Source organism: Pleurodeles waltl, chromosome 4_2 (genome assembly GCF_031143425.1).
Source record: "Pleurodeles waltl isolate 20211129_DDA chromosome 4_2, aPleWal1.hap1.20221129, whole genome shotgun sequence".
Taxonomy (NCBI): Eukaryota; Metazoa; Chordata; class Amphibia; order Caudata; family Salamandridae; genus Pleurodeles; species Pleurodeles waltl.
Window position 1 is genome coordinate 82,535,150 of NC_090443.1, and position 23,414 is coordinate 82,558,563.

The following is a 23,414-nucleotide window of genomic DNA, read 5'->3' on the forward strand; positions in this document are numbered from 1 at the left end:
CTCACAAGGTGTACCCCCTCACAGTGATTTAGTGGATTTTCTGCAAGTTTTCTTTTATTGCACCCAGACATATAACAAAACAGGCATAGCAGTCTTATTGACTTTTACAATGTCTCTTAGCAGTATAGATAAAATGAGTAACAATGATATTTTTGTTAACAATTAGAAATGAAAATGTTTCTATTCTGAAAATGTGATGCTGTGATTTAAACATTACCGAGGTCTTTGTAAAGGGTAATGGTCTTCAGGGTGTCTCAGACTTTTCTCTTCACACTACTTTACTCTGCTGGCTCTCATTTGTAGATATTGGGGGCCAAATATACAAAGGCTTTTTTGATTGCAAACAGCCCAGTCACTAAAATGCCTTTTGGTATTTGTAAATCACAAATTAGGTTTTGGAAAATGTCACTGAACCCCAATTTCTGTTTGTGACCTAATACTAATTCAGTATTTGGAAGGTAAATGATTAGGGTGTTTCTTTCAAACACCAAATCAGAATGATATGTATTATTGTTGTGAAACCGAAATCTGGTCGTAAAACATTAATACTTTCTAGGTTGCAAACATATTGTGGTAAGCAATTCACAAATGCAAATGGGACTCCAATAGATCCCATCCCCTTTGAGGATGATGGAATCATATTTTTTAGAAGTAGGCATTGGTCCCATCGCTCACTGCTTTGTCTTGAAAAATGTTAGTCACATTTTTAGTTTAGGAAAACAGGTTGCATTGGGGAGGAAAAAATATTGCTTTATTTAAAAGCAGTCACAGACATGGTGATGTACTGACCCCAGCAAGTAACCAGCCCTGTGATGCTTGCAATTCCATAAGTCAGTTCACAAAATACTGCACTGGTCCCAAGTTGACAGTATTTTGCAACCAGTGCTTCATACGTCTGGCCGTACATCCCCTTTTCTCCCCACATCTTTCTGAACCACTCTGTCTGCATGTTTCACATGTTGTCTCTTTCCTCAAGTGAACCATCTTCTCTCTAATTGTGCACTAACTTCCGTTCATCTCCTCCATTTCACCCCCTATACCGAAAACCAGCACACTCACCTGTCAGCACTACATTGTCATTTCCTATGGCAATGCCATTTAAAAAAACTTTTTACCTCCTTTTTTGGAGGGTGCAAAAGTTACTTGACGGTATTAAGGGCCCTACTGGGCTCTGGAGTGCACTATTAAATACAATGCAAGCCACAGTGGAGGCACTAAATCACCACACCAGCAAAATGGACATTCAAGTTGTGTTGCGCAGCGTGCCGCTCCGCGAGCTGAATGTTCGGCTCGGGACGCGGCACGTGGCAGCAAGATGTGCCACGCCCGAGCCTTGCATATACTTGTCGAGGCCCCAAATTGGGCATTGGGCCTTGTTTTCTCTTCAGTGCGGTGCTTTCCCAGTAAATCCTGCTCCCCCCTCTCACCTCTTTTCTTTCTTCTTTTCTTTCCTGTCGCCCTTGTTTAAAGCTCCTTATATACTTCCTGTCTTTCCCATGTTTCTTTCTCTTTTCCCAGCATGCTTCCTTTTTTCCCTGCATGCACTGGTTCCCTATTCATTATGGTATTTTTTCTATAGCATTCTAACACTGGATCCCAATTCAAGATGGCACCTTTTACTTCCTGTCGGTTACTTCCTGTTCCGGGGTATATAAGGTGTGTGATTCTTGTTCGCTTTGCGCTGCAACACTTCCTGTTTGGTGGTGATCTTCGCTCCTGTTTCTCTGCATCTGATATTGAAACTCTGATTTTGTTCCAGCCTTTTTCCTGGTCATTTTTCCTTTTGTTTTGATTTTCTTTTACTCTTGTTTGTCTCAGGAGTTCCCTCTAGTTGCGTTTTTTTTTCCCCTTTTGGGGTTTTTTCCTCGGGGACTCCTTCTGGAGGGCACGGACTGCCTTTGGCGTTCCCTCCCGTCAGCAGCACCGTGGCTACCAGAAAGGGTAGCCCCTATTTGGGCCAAGGCAGAACGTACAAGAACAAGAAGTCCGCCACACTTCCTGTGGGTCACAGACACAAATTACGAGTAGGTCGTGACAAGTTGACTTGCTCAATACGCTCACAATCATCTTGTATGGAATTGATGGGGAGTTGGAGAAGTTAAATGCCCTTATTAAAAGAGTTTAAGCTAGGAATGATAACGATTTCACAGTATGTTCATGATAGGAGGTGATTGACAATTTGGTGCGAGAGGAAATGATTGGGGAAATAAGGAATGTGACTCACAAATCTAATATCGGTAGGGAGCCACAAGCCAAAGTTGGACCAGAGGATCGGAAAAGTGTCAGCAGTGATAATGCAGGTCATGTGTCCAGGTGGACTCAGGAGGAGGTACCGACTAGCATAACTGCACATGAGGGAAAGAGTATGGCTTCTAAAACAGATGAAAGTAAGCAAGGGGGCACTGAGGTCCCTTTGAACTGGAGCTGCTAAGAGATTGGGCTTACTCCTACAGTGAGCGTATACCTGGTACTTAAGGCTCTAGCATCGCCCCCCATGATGAAGTGGGAAAGGAAACGTGCAAGAAAAGGAAGAAACCGGATCAATTTAACGAGAATGCCCAAAATAGTAACCCTGATGGGATTAAAGTTACCACATCAGCAGGCACTTTACAAATCAAAGTGGACACAGAGTACCATGGCACCATGGGAACCCAGGACCACAAGTGGAAATCATCGCCCGGAGCAAGGGATGCGACTGCCTCAGGATCATGGATGCAGCTCCCAGCAACACCAAAGCTGATACAGCTGTTATTATTGCAGCACAAGGGCTTGACACAACTTTGGTAATTAACATGCGGAATCAGAGATGCAACAGCGCTGGCTCCATGGGAGACCTTAAAAAATCCCCATTTGCATAGAGAATAAAGACAACACTACTCCCTCAGGTGTACAATCAGGAACAAGGCCCGGGGATGTTAGAAGCCAGCAGGGCCAACTCAGGGCGTACATTGGTGGAGCCCAGAGGGACGAGAGTAAAACAACATCACCAATACTCCACGAGGTAAGACCAGCTGGTGGGCACAGAGAAATCCAAAAAGAGGAACTGATGGCACAGAACATGATTTCATCTTGCATCCCAGTAAGAGATATCGTTGGAAGGCTCAGAGAAGAGAGCACAGAACTCCACCCAGATAATGTGCTGGTATGCGGTAGCACACACAGAAGAATTCAGCCACAGGAGAAGTCGGCACAGCAAACAATGCGACTCCGTGTCCAAGGGGGTTCTACTGAAGCAAGGGCCAGGGCTCCCAACACAGAATACTCACTAGTAGAGGCTGCTGGAAATGCCAATGCCATTCAAGGTGGCTCAAAGGCAAGTTTACAGTGGATCACGGAGTTTATATCAAGGGGAAGCCATGACATCTTGAACTGCTCAAATATTCTAAAGCTATTAAAGGGCCTTCTGGGTCTTGAGGGCGTAGACTCCCAGGATATCCACTCCATCAAATTTCTTTCACCGAGAGGTAAGCAGGATTCAGAGCCCACACTGGTCACGTTTTACTCACTTGATAATCCTGCCAAAATCCTATCCTGCAAGGAGTTCTTAAAGAGTTGGGGGGATAAAAATAGCACACTTCCAGGAGGACCGCTACCCACTGTTGCTACTGGCCCAAGAACAATCAGTAGGCAAGAATATCAGCAGGAGCAGTCACACTGCCTTAACCCGTTTGAGGCAAGGTGCAGGGCAGCAGGCAACTTTATCTTTGAAAAGTGCGTTTGGCGGGTCCCTTTGTACAGGTGGATACATAGGGCTGACAATTCAAACATCTACAGCCCCGTAGGTGGAATCCTCTGTAATGAGAGTACTAACTAAGACAGACAATACAAACTATTGGAGCTGGCTTCCCTAGATTTTGTCAGAAGAACGTCAAACTGGCTGCGAGGCACAATACACATCTTCACCTGGAATATGATGGGCCTTCCAAAGAAAACTGAAGAAACCCCAATGTCAGAATACCAAATTTGAGATCATAGCAGTACAAGAGACTTGGGCACAATCATGTATCCCCTTAATTGGGCTCAGCGAATACAATAGATGGGCAAGTAAAAGCTGCACCCACTGGAAGAAGCAATGGTGGGCTGACGACCTATGTAAGGTCCAAACTCACCGCAAGAGTCACAGTGCTAGATATTAATGAACCATGGCTGTTGGCGATTTGCCTGGATGAATGGGACAAGCAGCAGACAAGCCCGCTGGTTTTGCTTAACATTTAGATTAATCAGCTGGAAAAAAGAGCTACATGAAATACTGGTCAAATTGCTCCTGGAGTGGAAAAGGGAAATATGGATTGTGAATCTGGTACTCACAGGAGACTTTAACCTGAATCTTTTTCAAGACAGAAGCAAAGACGATGAAGTAGTCTTTGACCCACCTTCCAAAGACCACCTTTTACAGAGAAGAGAAGATAAACTCAGAAAAAGGTTCGCAAAGGCCTGTGAACTAGCTTGACTGATAAAGCTAAATGGCCGTCTTCCCGGAGACTCCCCACCATCTTGGACAAGGAGCTCTGGCACAACAACTTCTTACCTTGACTATACCTTAGTTAGTGCCAGTATGTTTAACAGGATATTCGACTTTAAGATGACCAGCAAACAGAAAGTGAGCACCTGCCACAAAACATCTGACTACGTGCCAATGCGCCGGTTCTGGGTAGTGCCCGGATAGTGCAGACAGAAGCTCATACTTAGAATTTAAGACCCTTTAAATGGAGTACACTGTAAATGCATTTCGTGCAACAGTTACATCATCTGGGCGAAGTCAATTCGCCTCATGAGGTCACGTATTAATAAAACCCTACAATTGCTGCTCTCAGCACCACGCACTACTGAAGTCCCTTTGAAATGATCGCAGAAGACTGAAGAGAGAGGTCTGATTGCATATGAAGGACAAAGACAAAGCATTATGGGCCAATCTCCTATATTGCTCAAAATCAAACAATCACAGGAAATTTTGGAGATTAATAAATGATCTCGACAAAGGTCCCAGGGCAGCAAACAAAACATATATAAGTGAAGAAGAATGGGTGAACTTCTTAAGAGATCACTATTAAGAAAGTATGGATACTATTACTGCCCTGGGACCCTGCTCCTGCATGAAATATAATACAGCCATTATTGATAATAATAGCAATAGTCCTACAGATATCTTAGAATACAGCATCGCAGTACTGGAGAAAATCATTGAGCGCTCACGTAACAACTGTGCTCCAGGCCCCAATGGAATCCTGCCAGCTCTCCTGAAGGAAAGCATCACGAAATGGGCAAGCTTCCTGATTTCAATGTTTAACCATATATTACTTACTGGAACATCCCAGAAAGCTGGAGAGGGTCACTTATTCATCCCATCTTTAAATACGGGAAAGTCGCAGCACCAAAGAACTATCATTTGATATCTTTGGATCTCAAATGCTTCTCAACTTTACTTCTGCAAGATCCTATAGAGTGGGCAACCAAGGCAAAACAGGTGCCTATGAACCAAATGAGATTCTCCAAGAAGCAGGGGACACTCTCTAATATAATATCAGTGGGCCTCATAATGAAAAGAGAGTGACACCAGCACCCCACTGCATATGTACTTTGTGGACTTCAAGGCGGCCTTTTACTTTGTTCTCCGGGAGCTCCTGTGGGAAATGTTAAAACATTGGAATGTTCCCCAGAAACGACTGCGAACATTCCAGCTGGTATACTCAGGAATATGCATAAAGATTAAGGTTGGGGACAGCCACCACCTGTCCAGAGAAGTGAGAACATCTTCTGGGCTAAAACAATGTTGCTTTCTAGACCCTTATTGTTCAATTTGTTCACTTCGGACCTACAGCTGTCCCCGGCGAAAGTGGGGTTGCATGCACCAAGCATTGGTGGTAAAGAGTTGCGTAGCAATCTAGCAGAGTACTCTGTTAAAAATAAGTTAGAAATTCATTTGAAAAAGACCAAGGTTATGCCTTTAAAACGCCAAATTTCAAAATTTGGGAAAGTCCACCTCCATGGGTCAACTATGGGGGAAATATCAACATTAACTTATCTAGGGTTTAAATTGGATTCAAGGGGGTCATTTGTAGCACAAAAAAGGCAATTTCAGCAAAGCTGATTAATTAATTTTTGCCTTTTCCAAACTAAGGAAACACTTATGGGGTCACAATCTCAAGGCTATAATTACAGTGGTGAGATCAAAACTGGTTCCAACTCTGTTGTATGGAGGGAGGTCATGCCAGGGGAGGATGCCAATATCCTGGAGAAATTCATACTGCAGTGATTGATCTTTCAGAAAATCTTGAATAAATGTATTCTGCAGAAAAGCCGCTTGGAGGATGAAGGGCTGTTGGCAAAGCGAACGCATGGATGGTTGGTGATAAATTCATATGAAATCAGCAAGGAACAACCATACTTTGACTTCACTCTTTCATTAACCAACAAGAAGGAACTAATGAAATTGTGCTTTGGTCTCCTTCCAATGCTAGATTTTACACACAAATGGCAGATCAAAATGCAACCGGAGGATAACCTCTGCCTCCTGTGTCATCAGACAAACAAAACATTTATGTATATTGTATGTTTGAGGCCAAAGTTATTAGCAGATCGTAGGGCCCTGTTGCACAGAGAATTCATTGCCCTTGAAGTAAGGTCTTGTAGGGCAGCAGTGATTGCGACCCTCAGCCCACAAAAGTTCATGCTGAACGTGTGATTGGACCAGTTTTTAGCAATTTTTAATAGCAAAATTAAATTGTGTCGGTCCAGAGTTGGGATGCGGGAGCCTAAGGGTCCTTAACACCACATTAAGGGCGGCTATAGGAGGAATTAAGCCTCCCACCCTTTTATGGGTATTACACCAAACATTTGAGCAGTTTGGCATGGCTAGCAATTTTATTGTGAATTAGGCTAATGGCCGAGCTGCTAGGGACAGGATGTGACAATTACAGTCCCCTATGTCGACCATTCAGACAACCAAATTTAGGAGATTCAGAGTCTGTTTTTAGGGACCCTCAAGCCTATGGAAAAGCTGTCATCTGATAGTAAAACAGCTCTGTAATTATTGTTTGCACAAAGTACTTTATGCGTGATTTTTTATGCCTGCTCTAGAGGCAGGTCATGTATAACGCATAATAAACCTTTAATTTTATTGCGTGTCACTTAAATCGTGAGCCGCTCGGTTCAATTTTATTCAGTAAAACAATGCTATTTGCACAGTGACCAGGCTGAAGCTGGACAGATAATGAATATTGGGTTTCATAGTTCTGCCAAACACTGACATCACGATTTTGAACACCTTATCAAGGATGTTTTAGTATTTATAGGATGTATGTTTTAGGATCATTGATTTGTGCATGTTTATGGTTTAATTAACTAATTAAAAAAAATCATTCACTCACATTGTAGTCCTCATATATTGATATAGATTATATGCATAATTTTCACTTACAATTTCAAATAATAATAGTTGTCACATTTTACATAGGCAATGTAGGTCATGAGTGAACATAAACACAATTTCTATCATTCACATTCATTATCATCATCTTCTTCTAAATAGGTGTCATCATTCTCTGCGTCTGTTTGATTTTCACTGGTGAGAAGTCTGCACGTCAGTGCACTTGAGGTCATTTAGACAGCAGATACATGTTGGTAGTATGCATTTCCTAATGCTATTGTGAGCTAGTAGATCTAACACAGCCTGAGGTTCTGGCTGCCCTCCCATCCAGTCCACTACCAGTTCCTCTGATCCCTCATGTTTTCCCAACTTCCACCCTCTTCCAATCAGACTAGGTTTCTGTGGATAATTCAGAAGACATCTCTTGCTTACAGCAGCTTTTTCATTTGCATGTTTGGCATGTTTCTTCAGACAGTCCCTGCAAGGTGGAAGTTGATGACTGTCTATTTCACCCTTCTTTGCGCAAAATAAGTGATATCTCAAGTCGTTCACGAGATGACCCGAGATTTTGGTGCATACCGCAAGCATGAGAATTGCTCCAATTTGTCTATTTGTTCTTCAGAGAGATCCCATTCGTCTCCCGAGCTGCGAAAATGTTTCCTGTGTATATCTGTTGGCAGACAGGATTTTGAATGCACTTACTTTTCCTTTTCCTGCAAATGCGCTTACTGTGTCACATCTAGTAAACGTATGGAGACCTAAATAGCTTGACAAACATTTTTACCAAGAGTTGAAGCTATTTTCCCAATGTCAAGGACTCAAATGTGTATTATAGTACCACATTTCAGAAACAATTTAACATGATTCTGTCATGGAATCCCAAACATTTAATAAACCTGTTGGTGTCATCTGAGCTTATCATTACTGCCTCATAACCCTCATTAGCAGCGTGTGCAGAGTTCAGCATGTGTACTGTTGAGAACAGGCACTTCATTGCTCCATTCAGATGTGATTTTGTAGCATTTATCTTCACAATTCAGGAACAGTGTTTTATTCTCAATTCTTACAAAATCTCTGGTTTCCCCCATTCGTTAACAAGAATGCGATTACAGTTTTATTCCTTACGTGGCTTAGGAATTTTCTCTACTATCTGCCAATCTGGGAAGGTGAGATGCTCTGTAACTGGTGCCTGAGTTCTTCCCCTCAGATTGTTCTTTCACTGTTCTTAATAGTTCTCATTGTACGTATCAAATACAACATTGACTCTTTGACTCCTATTTCCTTCCCTCAAAGCCATGGACAAGACAGACATAGCCACCTCACCAAACTTTGATTCCCCTCCTTTTACTCTCTGAACAATAACCATACCATCAATCAGCATGGCTTAATATCCAGGTATTTCCTCAGCAGGGGTAACATTTTTCTGCAAGTATGTTGCTAAAACACCATAGTAACTGTCCTAAGGGATGAGAGAGTACATCTGCCATTGGAAAGTTCAGATTCTGTGGTGTCACAATGATTCGACCAAATATTGCTTGTCTGCTTTCATGATAATTGTACTACCATTGCTGTTCACTGCCTTCTTATTGGACATGTCAGTGAAGGTTTTTAGTTTGTTAATTTTCATTGGGTCATGAAACTTCTTAATAGGTGTATTATTCTCAAGTTTGAAGTTTATATAGCACTGCTCACTTATTTCATGTTCCATCTTTATGTCGGATACTCTGGCCCTCATTATGAGGCTGGCTGTCATCAGACTGCTAGCCTCGCTGTGGCGGTCTTACCTCCTCGGAGACGTGGTAAAGGACTGCCACATCAAAAGTTGTGGAGGTTTGGCAGCAGCCAAACCTCCACAACGCTGCCTGTCCAGTCGTGAGGTCGCACCAACGCGGCTGGCGGTGAGCACCTCCAACGATTACAAGGCTGCAGACCACCAGGCTTTGCGTGGTGGTCACCCCGCCATGAAAACCCTGGCGGAAACGCACCCGGTGACAGGAATCCCCATTCCTGTCGCCGGCACACACACCCCCACACTTCCACACACATGCACCCACACATGTCCACACTCTTGAAAACACGCACCCCACTCACCCATGCACTCGCTACATACACCCCCATTCATTGAGAGACACACACTGAAACATGCACACTGAAACATGCATTCACGCACTCAGGCACACACATGCAAACGCGCACACGAACACTCCCATTAATGCGCACACCATCATTCACATTCAATCACATACACGCACGCATTCACAACCCCCCTCCGCATACTCGCACTCATAATACATCCTCCTCCGCATACTCACACTCAAACTACACTCCCCTCCGCATACTCACACATGCAGACATGCACACACAGACACCCCCTGCACCACATACACGCACCCACAATCACCTCCCCAACCGTACACATCCATTCACACACTCTCACTCACACATACAGCCTCCCTCACCCGCACACTTGCACACAAACACCCCGTTCCCCCACTCACTCGCTTACAAACATGCACTGATACACCCCCATTCACCCACATAGACGCACTCGTACACCCCATTCGCACACATACATGCACACACCACACACATGCACCCAACACTCCCCTTCCCCCCACCCCCACTTTCTGACGATCACCTTACCTTTTCCAGTGGGCTGGTCGTCCGGAACGTGATGGTCCTGGCGGTTTTGCACCACCAGCACCACCACGCCAGCAAGACTCCGCCAAACCGTATTATGGCTCGTAATATGGCAGGCAGAGTCTCTCTGCCATGGCGGTGCTGGCGATGCAACCGCCTCTTCGAAATCAGACCTCCTTGAAGTACTCCAATGACTCCAGATATGGCGGTCTGCTGGCTCCAGTGGCTTCGGCGGTCTTTGAAAAAGACCATCAAAGCCATAATGAGGGCTAACGTCTTGAGATGCGTTTTGTGCCATGGACAGACTAATAGGATCACGTGGCCCAACAAATACATTTATCCAGCTTTGAACCAGACTAACAGCTCTCGAAACAGTATCTCTGACTTTTTCAATTTGTGACTTATGTGGGTCTTCTTGAGAAAGATCTGATCTGTTGTTATGAACTATTTCCCTTATATGACTCAAAAGGCGCTTTTGTGTTCAGCTGTCATATAATATCTTTTCACAACACCCACCTTCAGGTTGAACCTTGTCGTACCACCCAGAGTCTGTGTGTCTTTGTTAACTATTATCTCTATCGCTTGATCTACTGAAATTCGTCCAAACAGATTAACAGTTGAACTGAAAAGCATCCTTTGATGATGTTGTGGTGTATCTCTGGATGTTTCACTGCAAGTAATGTAATTTCGGCATAGTATACAGGAAGATGTCTAGCATAGGTCATCCTGTCATGTGCAAAACACCATGGGATCATAGCGCATACATAGTGGTAAGATCCTTCTCGAGCAGCATTCAGCAGAGCCAACAAAACATTTTCAACAATATCCACATACGGCATCCAAAATGCAGAGAGATAGCTATTGTCCTGGCAAAGATGTTCCAGGAATACATTCCAAAGGTGTTTTATTTCAGCAAAGGCAGCATTCTGTAGGAGGCTGTCTAATCTCTGTTGGCATAGGTATTTTGCAATGTCATTAACATCCCTAATGGAGGAGTAGACTACCTCAATGTTCTCCTCGTAATTCTTCTCCACCCAGGGGATTAATTCCAACCAAGCCAGTCTCAACAATAGCTTCACACATGCACTTCTGTACTCAAACTGCACAATTGTACATACAACTTTCTAGTACTGATGATATTGATCCTTCTGATATCATGTCTGCTCAATGCAAAGGTCGCGAATGCCAGCGTCTTAAAAGCGTTTTCCAAGAATGGATATGACATTGCAAATGGTGCGAAAGGTGCCCATCTAAAGAATGATTCTGTCATACGTTGCTTTATGCTTGCACATGATCTCAGTTGCTTTTGCGTGGAGAGCTTGATCCATGACCACTACAATTTTCGTCAAATGCAGTGATTCCCTTTTCAGCTCTGACTGTTTCAAAATTTCAAAAACAGAAGCAGGGGCATTAATGGTGAGCAAGTATCCAGTGGAATCCTGTGATACATTAACTAGGTCTCTAGTAATGATGTTAAATCCTGTCCAATTTAGTATTATTTGTGCGAAGATCGCTTCTTGTCTTGTAACAACCCAGATTATATTCTTATTTTGTGCAAGCTTCAATTGGGCAACACATTCCTACACGACTTTGGTACTTGTCATCAAAGGCTGAGGCCCAACATATTCACCAGAAACATACATGAACAATTCCTCAGTATTTGTGGTAGTCAGTGTTCTTTGATTTTGTTTCTCAATGCCTCGGAGAGGAGTTTTAAAAGGTTGTGGTCAAGACAACTTGGGCTGCCCAGCTATACCGCTGACTCAATGAGTTGTCCCTTTACCAGTAAGAATCTCTTCCAGCCTATCAATGTTATTCCATGTTAAGTTAGTGAAGACTTGAGACTGAATGTTTCATGAAAGAACGATTTGCTCATTTAAAGTAGCAGCACGTTTCTGAAGATACAAGACATTTTCTTCCAGTTGTGAGTATGAAATCCCATGACCAAGTCTGTTTAGAGTGCAAATGATTTCAACATTGCCTGTCAGCGTTTGTACAGCATATGGGAGCAACAATTTACTTGGGGGCTTTCTGCTGACCATTTGTGACTGCTTATATAATGTACTGACTGAAAGATTGCATAAGTAAAGTGACCCCTTTGGGCGAGTTTGTGGTTTTTAGATCTCCAGTCAGAAGTCCTATTAGTAACCGATTAAGGTAATCAGGCTCTGTAAACAAATCTTTATCAATGTCTGCTGGATGTTATGGCCATGGTGTTGATGTCAAAGTTTGTTTTACTCATTGTTCTTATGTGCGATTATGTTTGATCAATTGTTTTGTTCATGATTGTTGCCTTAACCTCTAAAACTGATAATTCTGTTTTCAAACTCTGGTTTTCTCATACAACGTCCTGTAGCATGACACTGTCCAGTACGGCCAATAATTTTCCTTGGTTGTCTGGGAATATATGGAGGCTTTCACCGAATTTGGAGCCCAATTTTCTTCTAGAATGCTTCTGATTGATTCATCTGTTTGCTGTATCCCTCTGTGTGTCATGAGTGTTTCAAGCCTTTCAATGAGAGTCGTCACACATATTACCCCTTTGTTAGGAAAAATCACAGTTCTAATGTATTGAAATAGTTCATCATATGCTTCATCGTCTGACTGCTAGATGCATGATCTTCCTCCTTTGCTTTAACCCTTATTTAGTTCCAATAACAGATGCATGATAATGGGCTTCTGCAGCCACTAAGTCCCTATTACAAACTGCTAAGACCCTTGAATCACAATTAATGGTTGTATACTCTCAAAGCCTTTTGTCAACTCTAAGCTTTGGGCCTTAATTTCTCACGTGTTGTAGCATTTTATCTTTCCACAGAATATACATTGTTCAGCATACACGTTTGACTTTAATGATGTTCTTCTTTTTAAGTGTTTACTCGTGCAATCACTCGTTCCAGCATCATTACTGACACTGGCTTCAGCTTTTTGATTAATACTCTGTAAATCTCTCTTCATAGTAAACAGGTTTCTGCACTTCCTGTCGTAAAATACTTGGGGAACCATGTTGCTTTTCACATTTCTCGCAGTGTCTAACAGTGGAATGTGATTCCTTACTTGAGCTGCCCCTAACAAAGATTTCCATGACGAGTAGTCCTGTGGACTTGTCAGCGTAACTCCACGTTGAACATTTGACCATAAATAAATTATACAATGGGGATCAGAGAGACTGGGTGTGCTTGTTTTAGTCTTCTTCATGATGCTGCACAGTCATTCACCACCAGCTCTGGAAAAAGATACATTTTACTTGCTGTACTTAATATAATCATATTTACTATTATAATTATTATCAATTTATATAATTACATTTACTGTAGTTTTTTATAATGCAATGCACAATAATAAAAATTATGGAACATTTCCATTTACATCAAGGTACCTTGGGAGTTGAGTGGTAACTCACAAAAGGCAAAGAGTTATGACATGCTCTCATATATTTTCCATCTCTAGGCGTCCATATCTTACCAATACCATCCAGATGGTGCAGTTAGAGAGGACACTGACTTTGTGCCACCTCTGCCTACTTTTGCACATTAAGAAATATCAGTTCAAGGTATTGGCCTAGCCAAGCAACCCTCTTTCATCAGCCCACAAACTTAAAAACTGTATACCTTAGCAACCACTTGTCGCAGACTATTCCAATGCTGGGTGAAACAGTGGTATCAGCAGCATCTCCCTGACGTGACTAAGGAATCCTTGAGAGCTCGAAGTCTGTAACATTGGCCAATCCATGAACGTGACATGGGTCTCTTGCTCTGGTGTAGGTAGAAGTGGTAGGACTTGCTCTTGATTAAAACTGTAGTTGTTGTATTCTGCCCAGCATGACAGGACACAAAACGTCCTCACTATCCTTTCTCCTGCTTTAAAATATAATTAGTGGTTTGTGCCAGAGGGCACAAAAAGGGCACTGTCTGTTGTTCTTCCTCTAGCTTGGGATCTGGTGCCCAAAAGAGAACTTGGTCAAGTGTTGAATCGCTGTGGGATTTAAAGTCAGGGTAGCCACAAGTATGGCTCAGGGACACTTCTATGAGCAAAGCCTGATGATGGGTGTATTCTGTTGCTATGCTAGAAGGTACCTGTATTGATGCAGGAAGGCGACCCCACATAAGAAACCTTGGTGCAGAGGAGTGTTGTTTCTAGATAGAAAAGCTGCTCCTGATGATAGCTCACCTGCACTTCAGGTAGCCATCAACATGGATGTCCACATTTTATGGTAAGAGGTACTGTAGCACTTCAGGCCAGGTGCTTGGCCAGGTTTTTGCTCTACTCGGACATCTACAATGTTTCCATACATAAAGATCCCAAGGCAGAAGGGAGGCAGACCAACAGGGTCCTGCAGAGGTCTAGGCCTGGTCCCTGCCTTGGGCAATGTGTAGCACATTGCTCCAGTTGGCCATGAAGTCAGTCTTGCAGATCCACATATGTCTTGCTGTTGTTTTGTGGTTAAACACAATAGGGCCTGCTTAGTACCTCTATTTTAGAATGCAAATTGTAAAGTTAGCATTTCTTCCTGTTGGTGGCTTTTCAACACGACATTTCGCTCATGGGAAATCACTGTACATGCAGCTTGTTTCTTTAAAGCATTGCTGCCATTCTGTCTGTATACTCCGTCCAAGGTTAGGCACACAGAACGCAATGCCATAATATTGTGATTGTCAGTGGAGACAGCTCTTCACTTGCAGACATACCATAGCAGCAGCCTGCAACTCTGACACAGTGTGACACGAATGGTGCTTGTATTTTAAAAACTGCCTCTGTGCCACATTTTTCAGAGGAGCACTTCAGCTAGTGTTATTCTGGAACACAGTGCACTGTGCCCGCTGACTGATGCTGATTCTAAACTTCTGTCCTGCACAGGACAATAGACTGCACTACACCAGACCCTCTTACTGGCTTCCTGGTATATCTTACCTAGGTTTGGGGGTTTGGCCATCCCTATTGATCTGGCAGAGGGCACTCCCACTATGCTCTCGATAGTGTAGGTAGTAACAGAGAGGAGCGTATCAAACATAATAACATTATCCTGGTTGAACTGTTTATCTTTTTTCACAATTTTCACAATGCTGGTTACCATGCTTTGTCTAGTTTGCCTGATAATCGCAGCTCCTGTTTTTTATGCAAGAAAAGCCATTTCCGCGTTGTTCCTAGGCCTCATCTTGGGTACGCAGAGTGACAATAAAAGGATAGATCTGTTTCCACAATGTCCTTGGGAATTTAAGTAGTTATGTGGGAGATTGCAGATACCATCTGGTACCATGGTGTGTTTAGTGGTTCAGACGGGGCACAGTGAGCTTGGTACAAACCATGTCAGCATTTCCTGATGGTATAGGCAGACTGTGTCCTGATACGCTGACGTTTATGTTGACCAGATACAGAGTCCTACTTAATTTGTAGCAATCAGATAGCAGTTTCTTCTATTGTCAGAAGTGCGGCTCTAGGGTTTATTTATAGCAAGTGGCATTTAAGCTTGTAGCCGACTGTTAGTGAAGCTGAAAACCATCTTTAAAGGTTTGAGCACATCTAAGCAGGTTGGGACGTGCTTCGCAGCCATTCTCAACTGCTGAGCAGTAATCTCCCTCATGGGTAGACTGGTGGTAGAAGGTGAAGCTGCTGGGCAAAACGAAATTGTCCTGATACCAGCATGGGCAGTGATTACATATATGTTACCAGCCAGTCACAATTTAGGGAAGCTGCTGCAGTGGAAATCCTTTTTCTCTCAGTGCCTGACACAGTCTGTTTTTCTTCCCAAAGTTGTTTTTTATTGCAATTTTCTATAGTGTCAGTTCAGATGGTAATTGTAATAGCAGCAGGTGAAAGTATTTTAACCAGGATTAGTGTTTCCCTCCAAGGAGAAATCGCCCACATTTGTGTTCCCAAGTGTCTTCCCATTTGTGTCTGTTATGAGTCTGGGATGCCTATCCCAGTTTTGGGAGACACCAAATGCATAATTCAGAGGCATATAAGGGCTGCACTTTACATTTTTTAAGGTATGGTTACCAGCTGAATTTTACCTGGCTTTTGAGCATGTCCACACTGGATGATCTCCCCCCAAAATGTCCTCTTCATTTGAAAAGGCCTTTCAACCTTCATATCATTTCCCACCTTGTCAGCATCAGTCCTCATCCAGCGCATCAGCCACGACATCCGAGCTGCTAAGTAACAATTTTCAATGCCCTAAGACTGCCTCTTCAAGCAGGTACATACATTTTTCGATAGACAGACAATGCCTAGCTTTTCCCCAGATAAGATCTGCTAGCATTTTATTTAATTATTTAAAGGAACGCCTTCTAATAATTATTGGCAGTGCCAGGAAGCGATATAAAAACTCAGGTAGAAGTGGCATCCTGGCTGTGGCCCACTGGGGAGAGTGGTGACCAACACCAGAGAGGAGACAGCCGTCTGAATGCAGTGGCAACTCTCTCCAGGTTTCCTGCCAACAGCCGGTCATCATTATGATAAATCTGCACACCTAGATATTTAAAGGTGTTTAGCTTCCATCATAGGGTGAGGGTGTGTGTGGTTCCCTCTGGTTTAAACAGCAGAAATAAACAGGACTTATCCCAGTTTGTGGTAAAGCCTGTCATATTTCCAAACCACTGACGTTTCGGCATTATGCCCCGGAGGTCTATTACAGGACCATTAAGAAACATGAGGGTGCCATCTACATATAGTGATATCATATGCGTAGTATATGGCAAGTGTATGCCCCAGTCTTTTGCCCTGTCCTGCATCAAGCAAGCCAAGGTCCCCACAGCCAGCTCGAACAGCAGCAGACACAGGAGCACCACTGTCTGGTGCCTTGCTCAGGATTCCACTGCTTCGAGTATACCCGACCCGTGTGAACCCTGGTAGTCAGCTGTCGATACAGGAGTCGGATCCACCCAAGAATGCCATTGCCCATTCCCACTTTCTGCAGGACTTCAAACAGGTAACACCAGAGCAGAGCATTAAAAGCTTTTTCAATGTTGAGAGAAGCAACTATCACCTACCTGTGGCCCCTCGATGCCCTATCCATTACGTGGAGCGGACATCGCAAGAGGATGTGGGTGTTGCATTCAGAAATAAACCTGCTCTGATCAGGAGGTCCCAGGGGTGTATTATACATTGTGCCCCAAGGCGCAGAGGGCATGTGTGCCTGCTTTGGTAGCAAACATGTGTGAGTCCCCTTATCTAATATTGATAGCACTGATGCACATGTAGCGCCAGCCCTATCATAAGAGGGTGTTCTCTCATTTGCCTGGGGCTGTGGCCCCATGCAGAGGAGGGAATCACTTTGCCTTTGCACCTGTGCGATATTACTAATATGGGCGCAGAAACAAATTTGTCTTTAGGAGATGCACTGAAGTTTGCCACCTAAAGGTGGCACACTTTCAGTGAGCCTCCTAAAGGAAGCCCTCTGGGCAGTTTAAAGGTGGTCCCATGGACCTTCATACATCCCTTTGCAGGCTGGTTCAGTCACTCACTGCCCTCCTGCAAGGGAATTTCTAATCTCCCTTGGAAGTCCAGACGTAATGCCGCCTGCAACTTTTAAATAGCTGCTCTGTATTTCGCTTGAATGCGCGGCCCCATGGGCAGCGTGAGTTTGAGACTGCTGTGGGGGCAGCATGTTCTTTCTAATACGGCACATTTTTCTTGTTTGCTCACTGTACACCTTTTGAAAGGTGCATGGTGGTCAAACAAGGAAAGTGTGCCATATTCATATTACCGCCCCAGATTGTGCTTCAAGGGAAGCAATTTATTGACTATCACTTTGCCTATAAGTTTGGTTTCCCTGTTTAGTACAGATAAAGGTCTGCAAGTCTTTACATTGAGTGGGTGTCTGCCGGGATTAGGGAGTACCACAATTATAGCTTCTCTTACTGATTTGGGCACCATACCTCTTTAGAATACCCCTAGTACATGTTGAGTGGTTTGGGTGCCAGTTTTGTCTTACATGTGGCATAAAACTCAGTTGATCAGGTCATCAGCCCCTGTGTTTGGCCCTTGGCTAACTGATCAATTGCTGATTTTATTTCTTGCACTATCAGTGGTGCACCTCAGCCTCTTTTTTTGCCTGGCTTTCAGTCATGGTAAAGGTATCCCCTCCACATACTCTTTTACATTCAAATTGACCTAAGGGACAGGTATTGTATATAAGGCCCTTTAATACCTGACAAATGTGTGATTGATAGCTGGCTCAGATTGTGTGATGATTAGTAATGTGGAAGTGCGTATCGCACAACAGGTGTCCATTCAAGGTCAGTGTCCAACTGCGAGGCAAGCATCCACCCAGCCCTGTCTTTCTCAGGCTGCCTGACTATATACTCCCTGTAACTATTCACTGATAACTAGTCAATAAGGTTCTCATACTGTGTCAGGCCTTAAATGGGGCTTGTGTGTTGTTTGCGTAACTAAATAATTGTGCCTGTAATTTTTGTAATTCTTGTTCAGCCACTGGTATCCCCCTTTTGATAGCTAGTTTTAGTCGTTGACTGGCTTTCATGCAAATATCTTTGATCACAACGTTATAAGCATCCCACTAGCTAACGGGGTCCTCAGCCAAACCCTTGCTTAGTCAAAACAGTAATTAGTTTAGTTAAAATGAGGAATCCCATTTCTTAAGGATTGTTGGGGTACATTTCTCATAAAAAAGCCAACCACCATCTTGAGGTACAAGGCATGTAGTAAGGACTAACGCTGTCATGTCTGTGGGCAAGAGCCATCCTCCATTTTATATACTCTCTCTCTCACACTCTCACTGGTGCGGGACCTTTCGCTTTTTATGTTTGGGTTAGGGCAAAAGTGTTTATTGTAGAGGTTGAGCCCTCAAAAATAATTGGAGTGGGAAACTCTTGAGGCACCTGCTGTCCCAGCAGGTACCAAAGGGGTCTTGGCCAAGAATTGGAGTTGATATTCAGGTGGCCCCTAGGATTAGAGTTGCTCAAACATTGCCAGAAATACAGAGGAACTTCAGTTAGGGGATAAATGAAACAATAGTGGGATGGGACAGCTGGAACAAACAGCTACAAAATGTTGTTCTTACTGTAGATAACATCTGTAACATGGAGGTCTAACGTAGATTTATGCCTGGGTAGATCCACTGATAAGGAGTGTGCTGAAAGCCTAACAGGAGGACACCAGAGCTGTGGAGGTGATCAGAAATATGAAATAAGAATTAAATGTATTCAGGATGCTCCTCCAAACTGTACCCTCTAGGCCAGCTGCTACGGCTGTCAACATATGTATGACCCTCCACCAGTACTGTTTTTTTGGTGTGGTACATGTGTGCCAAGTAATAACCTAATTTAGACTTATTTGTCATAGGCCAATGAGTATGATTTATAATTAGTCCCTTCTTGGCCATGGTCTGCTAGCTAAAGAATCGAAAAAAAACACATAAGATGTGTGCCTTAATGTTTCATCATTTTGTTATATGTTTTGATTAAAGGCTCCTGTGCTTCCCTAAGTAACTAAAGTCGTTTTGATTTACAGGTGGCTTTCAGAGAAGACCATGTGACGGAAACTTTGGGCTACCTTGAGTTGGGGGCGACAGGAATTATGAAAAATGGACCCTATGGTGTCAAGGCCCATTCTTTAAACCCTTCCCGAATATTCTCTGAGGATACCTTGAAGGCTAAGATCGACCCTTACAGTCTACTGAACCCCTGGGACTGGACTAAGAACCATACAGCGATCGATAAAGTCAACCCTCGCTCAAAGCGCAAGCCATCCCTGAAGGCTGGTCGCAGCAAGAAGATCTTTGGCTGGGGGGATTTTTACTTCAACATCAAGACACTCAAGTTCAGTCTCCTCGTGACAGGCAAAATTGTGGACCACATTAATGGCACCTTCAGCGTCTACTTCCGCCACAATTCATCCAGTTTGGGCAACGTCTCAGTCAGTATTGTTCCTCCAACCAAGGTGGTGGAGTTTGACCTGATCCAGCAGTCAACCATCGAGACCAAGGCTTCCAAAACCTTCAACTGCCACGTGGAGTACGAGAAGACAAACAGGGCCCGTAAAAACAAACCCTGTCTCTATGATCCTTCTAAGATCTGCTTCACGGAGCACACACAGAGCCACGCAGCTTGGCTATGTGCTAAGCCGTTTAAGGTCATTTGCATCTTCATCTCCTTCTACAGCATTGACTACAAGTTGGTGCAGAAGGTCTGCCCTGATTACAATTTCCAGAACGAGAACCCCTACTTTGGCTGAAACCACAGTGTTTCTGGGAGCTGTTTATAACCTGCGCCAAAGAGGAATGCCTGGGAACTGCCACTTGGCAATCAACGGATACGCAGGACTCTTGATTTGACTGGGCAGTCTAGCGAAGACAACTGCCGCATGGCTTGTATAGTATTTGCTCAGTGGGACATCTTGTGGTAGGGTGAATTGGGGGTGGGGGAATGATGGTCTTTTTGAGGATTCGGGAAAGTAAACAAGGGTGGTCATCCTTCCTGCAGTTATTATCTCAGCGTGTCACCCTGTGTTTCACCCAGGGTATTCCTTGTTTACACTGCTAGGGAAATCCATACTGGGGTAGTTTTGACACCTTAGAAAGTGGAGTGCAAAGAGTTTTTAAGGGTTGGAGAGGGACGGTTGTGCTTTTGTTTTCCTTTCTATTGTGCCAGGCTCACACCATAAATCATTGCTTCCTGCCAATGGCCATAATATCTTCAATATATTTTGAGGTAAACTTGGCGAATCCTTGACCTGATAAATTGGTTTGAGTAGGAAGGGAGTACTTTAAAGACCCAGTGCATTCCTTCAAGATCAAATTCTAAGGTAGGTCAATGTCTCGATGAGTAAGGATATCAAAGGAGGAACAACTACTGGAGATTCTACATGTATTAGCACCTATCTATCAGTGTTGCCTCTGAGTTGGAAGGAGATCTTTCTTTTTCCATGCCAGCACATTCATTGAACAGACAACATATTTAACCAGGGAATGGCCCACTTTCAGTCAAAAACTACAAAGCTGGCATTTTAAATTCCAAAATATAAGTTTGGTTGAGCTTCAGTTGTCTGAGAGAGAAGGACTGGATTGTGCGAGGCTACTGCTAGGACAGCCACTGCAAAATAAGCCCATAGTCGCCCTTGTAATCAGAGTCCTGTTCAAAAGTTACAGTCTGCTTTTTGAGGAGTCAAGCACTAGTACAACAACCACAAACCTTTAAGGTGCCACATATGGAATATGGGTATCTGACATGTGAGGTAAGCCTTGTTCCATAGTGGGCCACACTCTAAAATTAAAGGGATGCTTTAGAATATCCCCCTTGCAGTCTCCATTTTGAGATGGAATCACTTGCTTGCACTTGAGTCTAGCCTTCAGTGTCCCACTTTATTAGCTTAGTTATCCATATAATGTGTGTTTCCCTTGTTCATTTTCAAACCGGTTAACACCATCTTTCACCCATAACATTATCTGATGGTCCCCTCCAACATTGCTCTTGTCATCAAACCGTACTTACCAGCTGCAGTGTTTCAAATCATCTGCTGTTTACCCCCCAGGACAGTGCCTACACCGGCCAAACATTCATAGGACCTCACTCATGCTTGTCATTCCATCAGATAGACCAGCCTCCTGTTCATGTCAATATAGCAAGGCTCCCCTAAGATTTATGACATCATAGGCTGGTTTCCAACCCATTCCCCTCTTTATTTCTTCAACACAGAACCTGTACTCTTGACAAAACGTAATGGGCCACCCATTATTTACAAGACTTCATCAGTTAGCAGCACAGTCTCCTGCTTATGACAATATCAAATGAAACCTAAAGCTGCTTATGACCTCTCTAAATGGCCCATGCACTTGACAATGTGGAATGGAATGAAGAGACCCACCCTCTCCTTACCACATCAAACAGTTATGCCTACTTTGTGATCATGGTACCAGCAACAGGCTGCTGCTTCTGACAATATCAGGTAATGCTCACGTGATTAAGGTGTGTCCTGGGGAGGTTTGCTTTATTGGTATAGTGTAAAGAACATGGACAGATCGGCAAGAAAGCAGCAAAGAGAGACTGGCACGCAGTCAAATATCAAGACATGTGAGGAGGGCCACACCTTCACTGGCTTTGCATCCTAAGTGGCCTTCTTGAATATAAATGCCCCTTTTTACTAGATAATTTTCTCTCAGCAGTTAATCTTTGAATAAAAGTGAGCCACAGACTGGGTATATATATTTATCACAGTGTTGTACTTGGACTTAGATGTGGTGTCCATTTAATACAGGGCTGCCTAGCTTGTACCAGGAGGGAGCCCATCCATGACATATTTTTTGGATATACATGTACAATACATTTATATATAGTGAAAGTAAATGTGTCCCTTCATTACTCTCTTTTCCCTGCCTCTGGTATTAAGCACACTTCAGAGGTGTGTCCAGGAGACAATCAAGATCATGTTATTTAACCTTGATTTTTCACATTTAAAATGATCAGCAAGCCTTCACTGTTTAACAATTGTGACAAGAAAAAGAAGGAATTAAAAAAAATTAACTACCATGAATGTTTTGTATGGCATTTAGGAGCGTATGATGGCAGCCATATTTACCAAAATTACCTCACGACGTCGAAGGCCTCTCAGTCTAGCGAATGAAATTGAGTGGCAGAGACGGTTTGATCATGAGCAAGGAAGGCCCTTTGCCAGGCAGGCAGTGCTTCCATTCAGAATAATGTGACTGACATCAGAACCCAGATGTGGGGCCAAAGTGGAAAAAAGTTTAAAGAAGGAACAAGTAAGCCAAGAAGCAAATCACGAAAATCCACACGTGGGCCATCTGGGAAGGAGAAAAACCAGTTAACTTTTGCACCAATCATTGAAGAAGAACTCGAGCCAGGGCTAATAGTATTTTGGAAAACAGGTCCCAGATGTGTATTTGCCTAATTATGGAACACAAGTGCAGCTCTATCAGTATATATATATATATATATATATATATATATATATATATATATATATATATATATATATATATGTGATATTTAAGAATAATTCCGAATATAAAGTAACAAATAGTTATCTTAGCCTCCAATGTCCACATTCCACAGAGTGTGTTCTCAGAGGTCAGCTATACTGGTTCAGTTAGCTAGAAATAATCCGATTGGGCATTTGCTATATTGTCTGGTGGTGGAAAAAATTGCAGCGCTAAAGCTATAATAAACACAGTGGCCTACTCTGTATACAATGTCAGTTGCTGATCTTATACCGTTGATGGCTCACTACACAAAGGTATTAACCATGTGGGGTGAGGTACTTGGCCAACTAACGATTTAGTAAATTAATAAATACAAATTAATTATCATCTTAGTCCCTGATAAACTCTCCTTTTAGAGTAAATTTACTTTCCCTTGCCCAAGATCTCAATCTTTGTCAAGTACACTCAATTTATACTTTTGAGTTTAAGCATTCAAAACCACCTTCTTTC

General features: G+C 43.2%; 1 protein-coding gene across 1 annotated transcript in view; it reads left to right on the forward strand.

Moving 5' to 3' along the window:
- NXPH4 (neurexophilin 4) overlaps nucleotides 1-22,920 on the forward strand; it is a 330,367-nt gene extending 307,447 nt beyond the window's left edge. Inside the window, exon 2 of the mRNA XM_069230784.1 lies at nucleotides 19,478-22,920. Coding sequence (XP_069086885.1) covers nucleotides 19,478-20,200 — 723 coding nt within the window. The 3' untranslated portion in view covers nucleotides 20,201-22,920. The remainder of the gene's footprint in view (nucleotides 1-19,477) is intronic.
- Nucleotides 22,921-23,414: the final 494 nt, after the last annotated feature.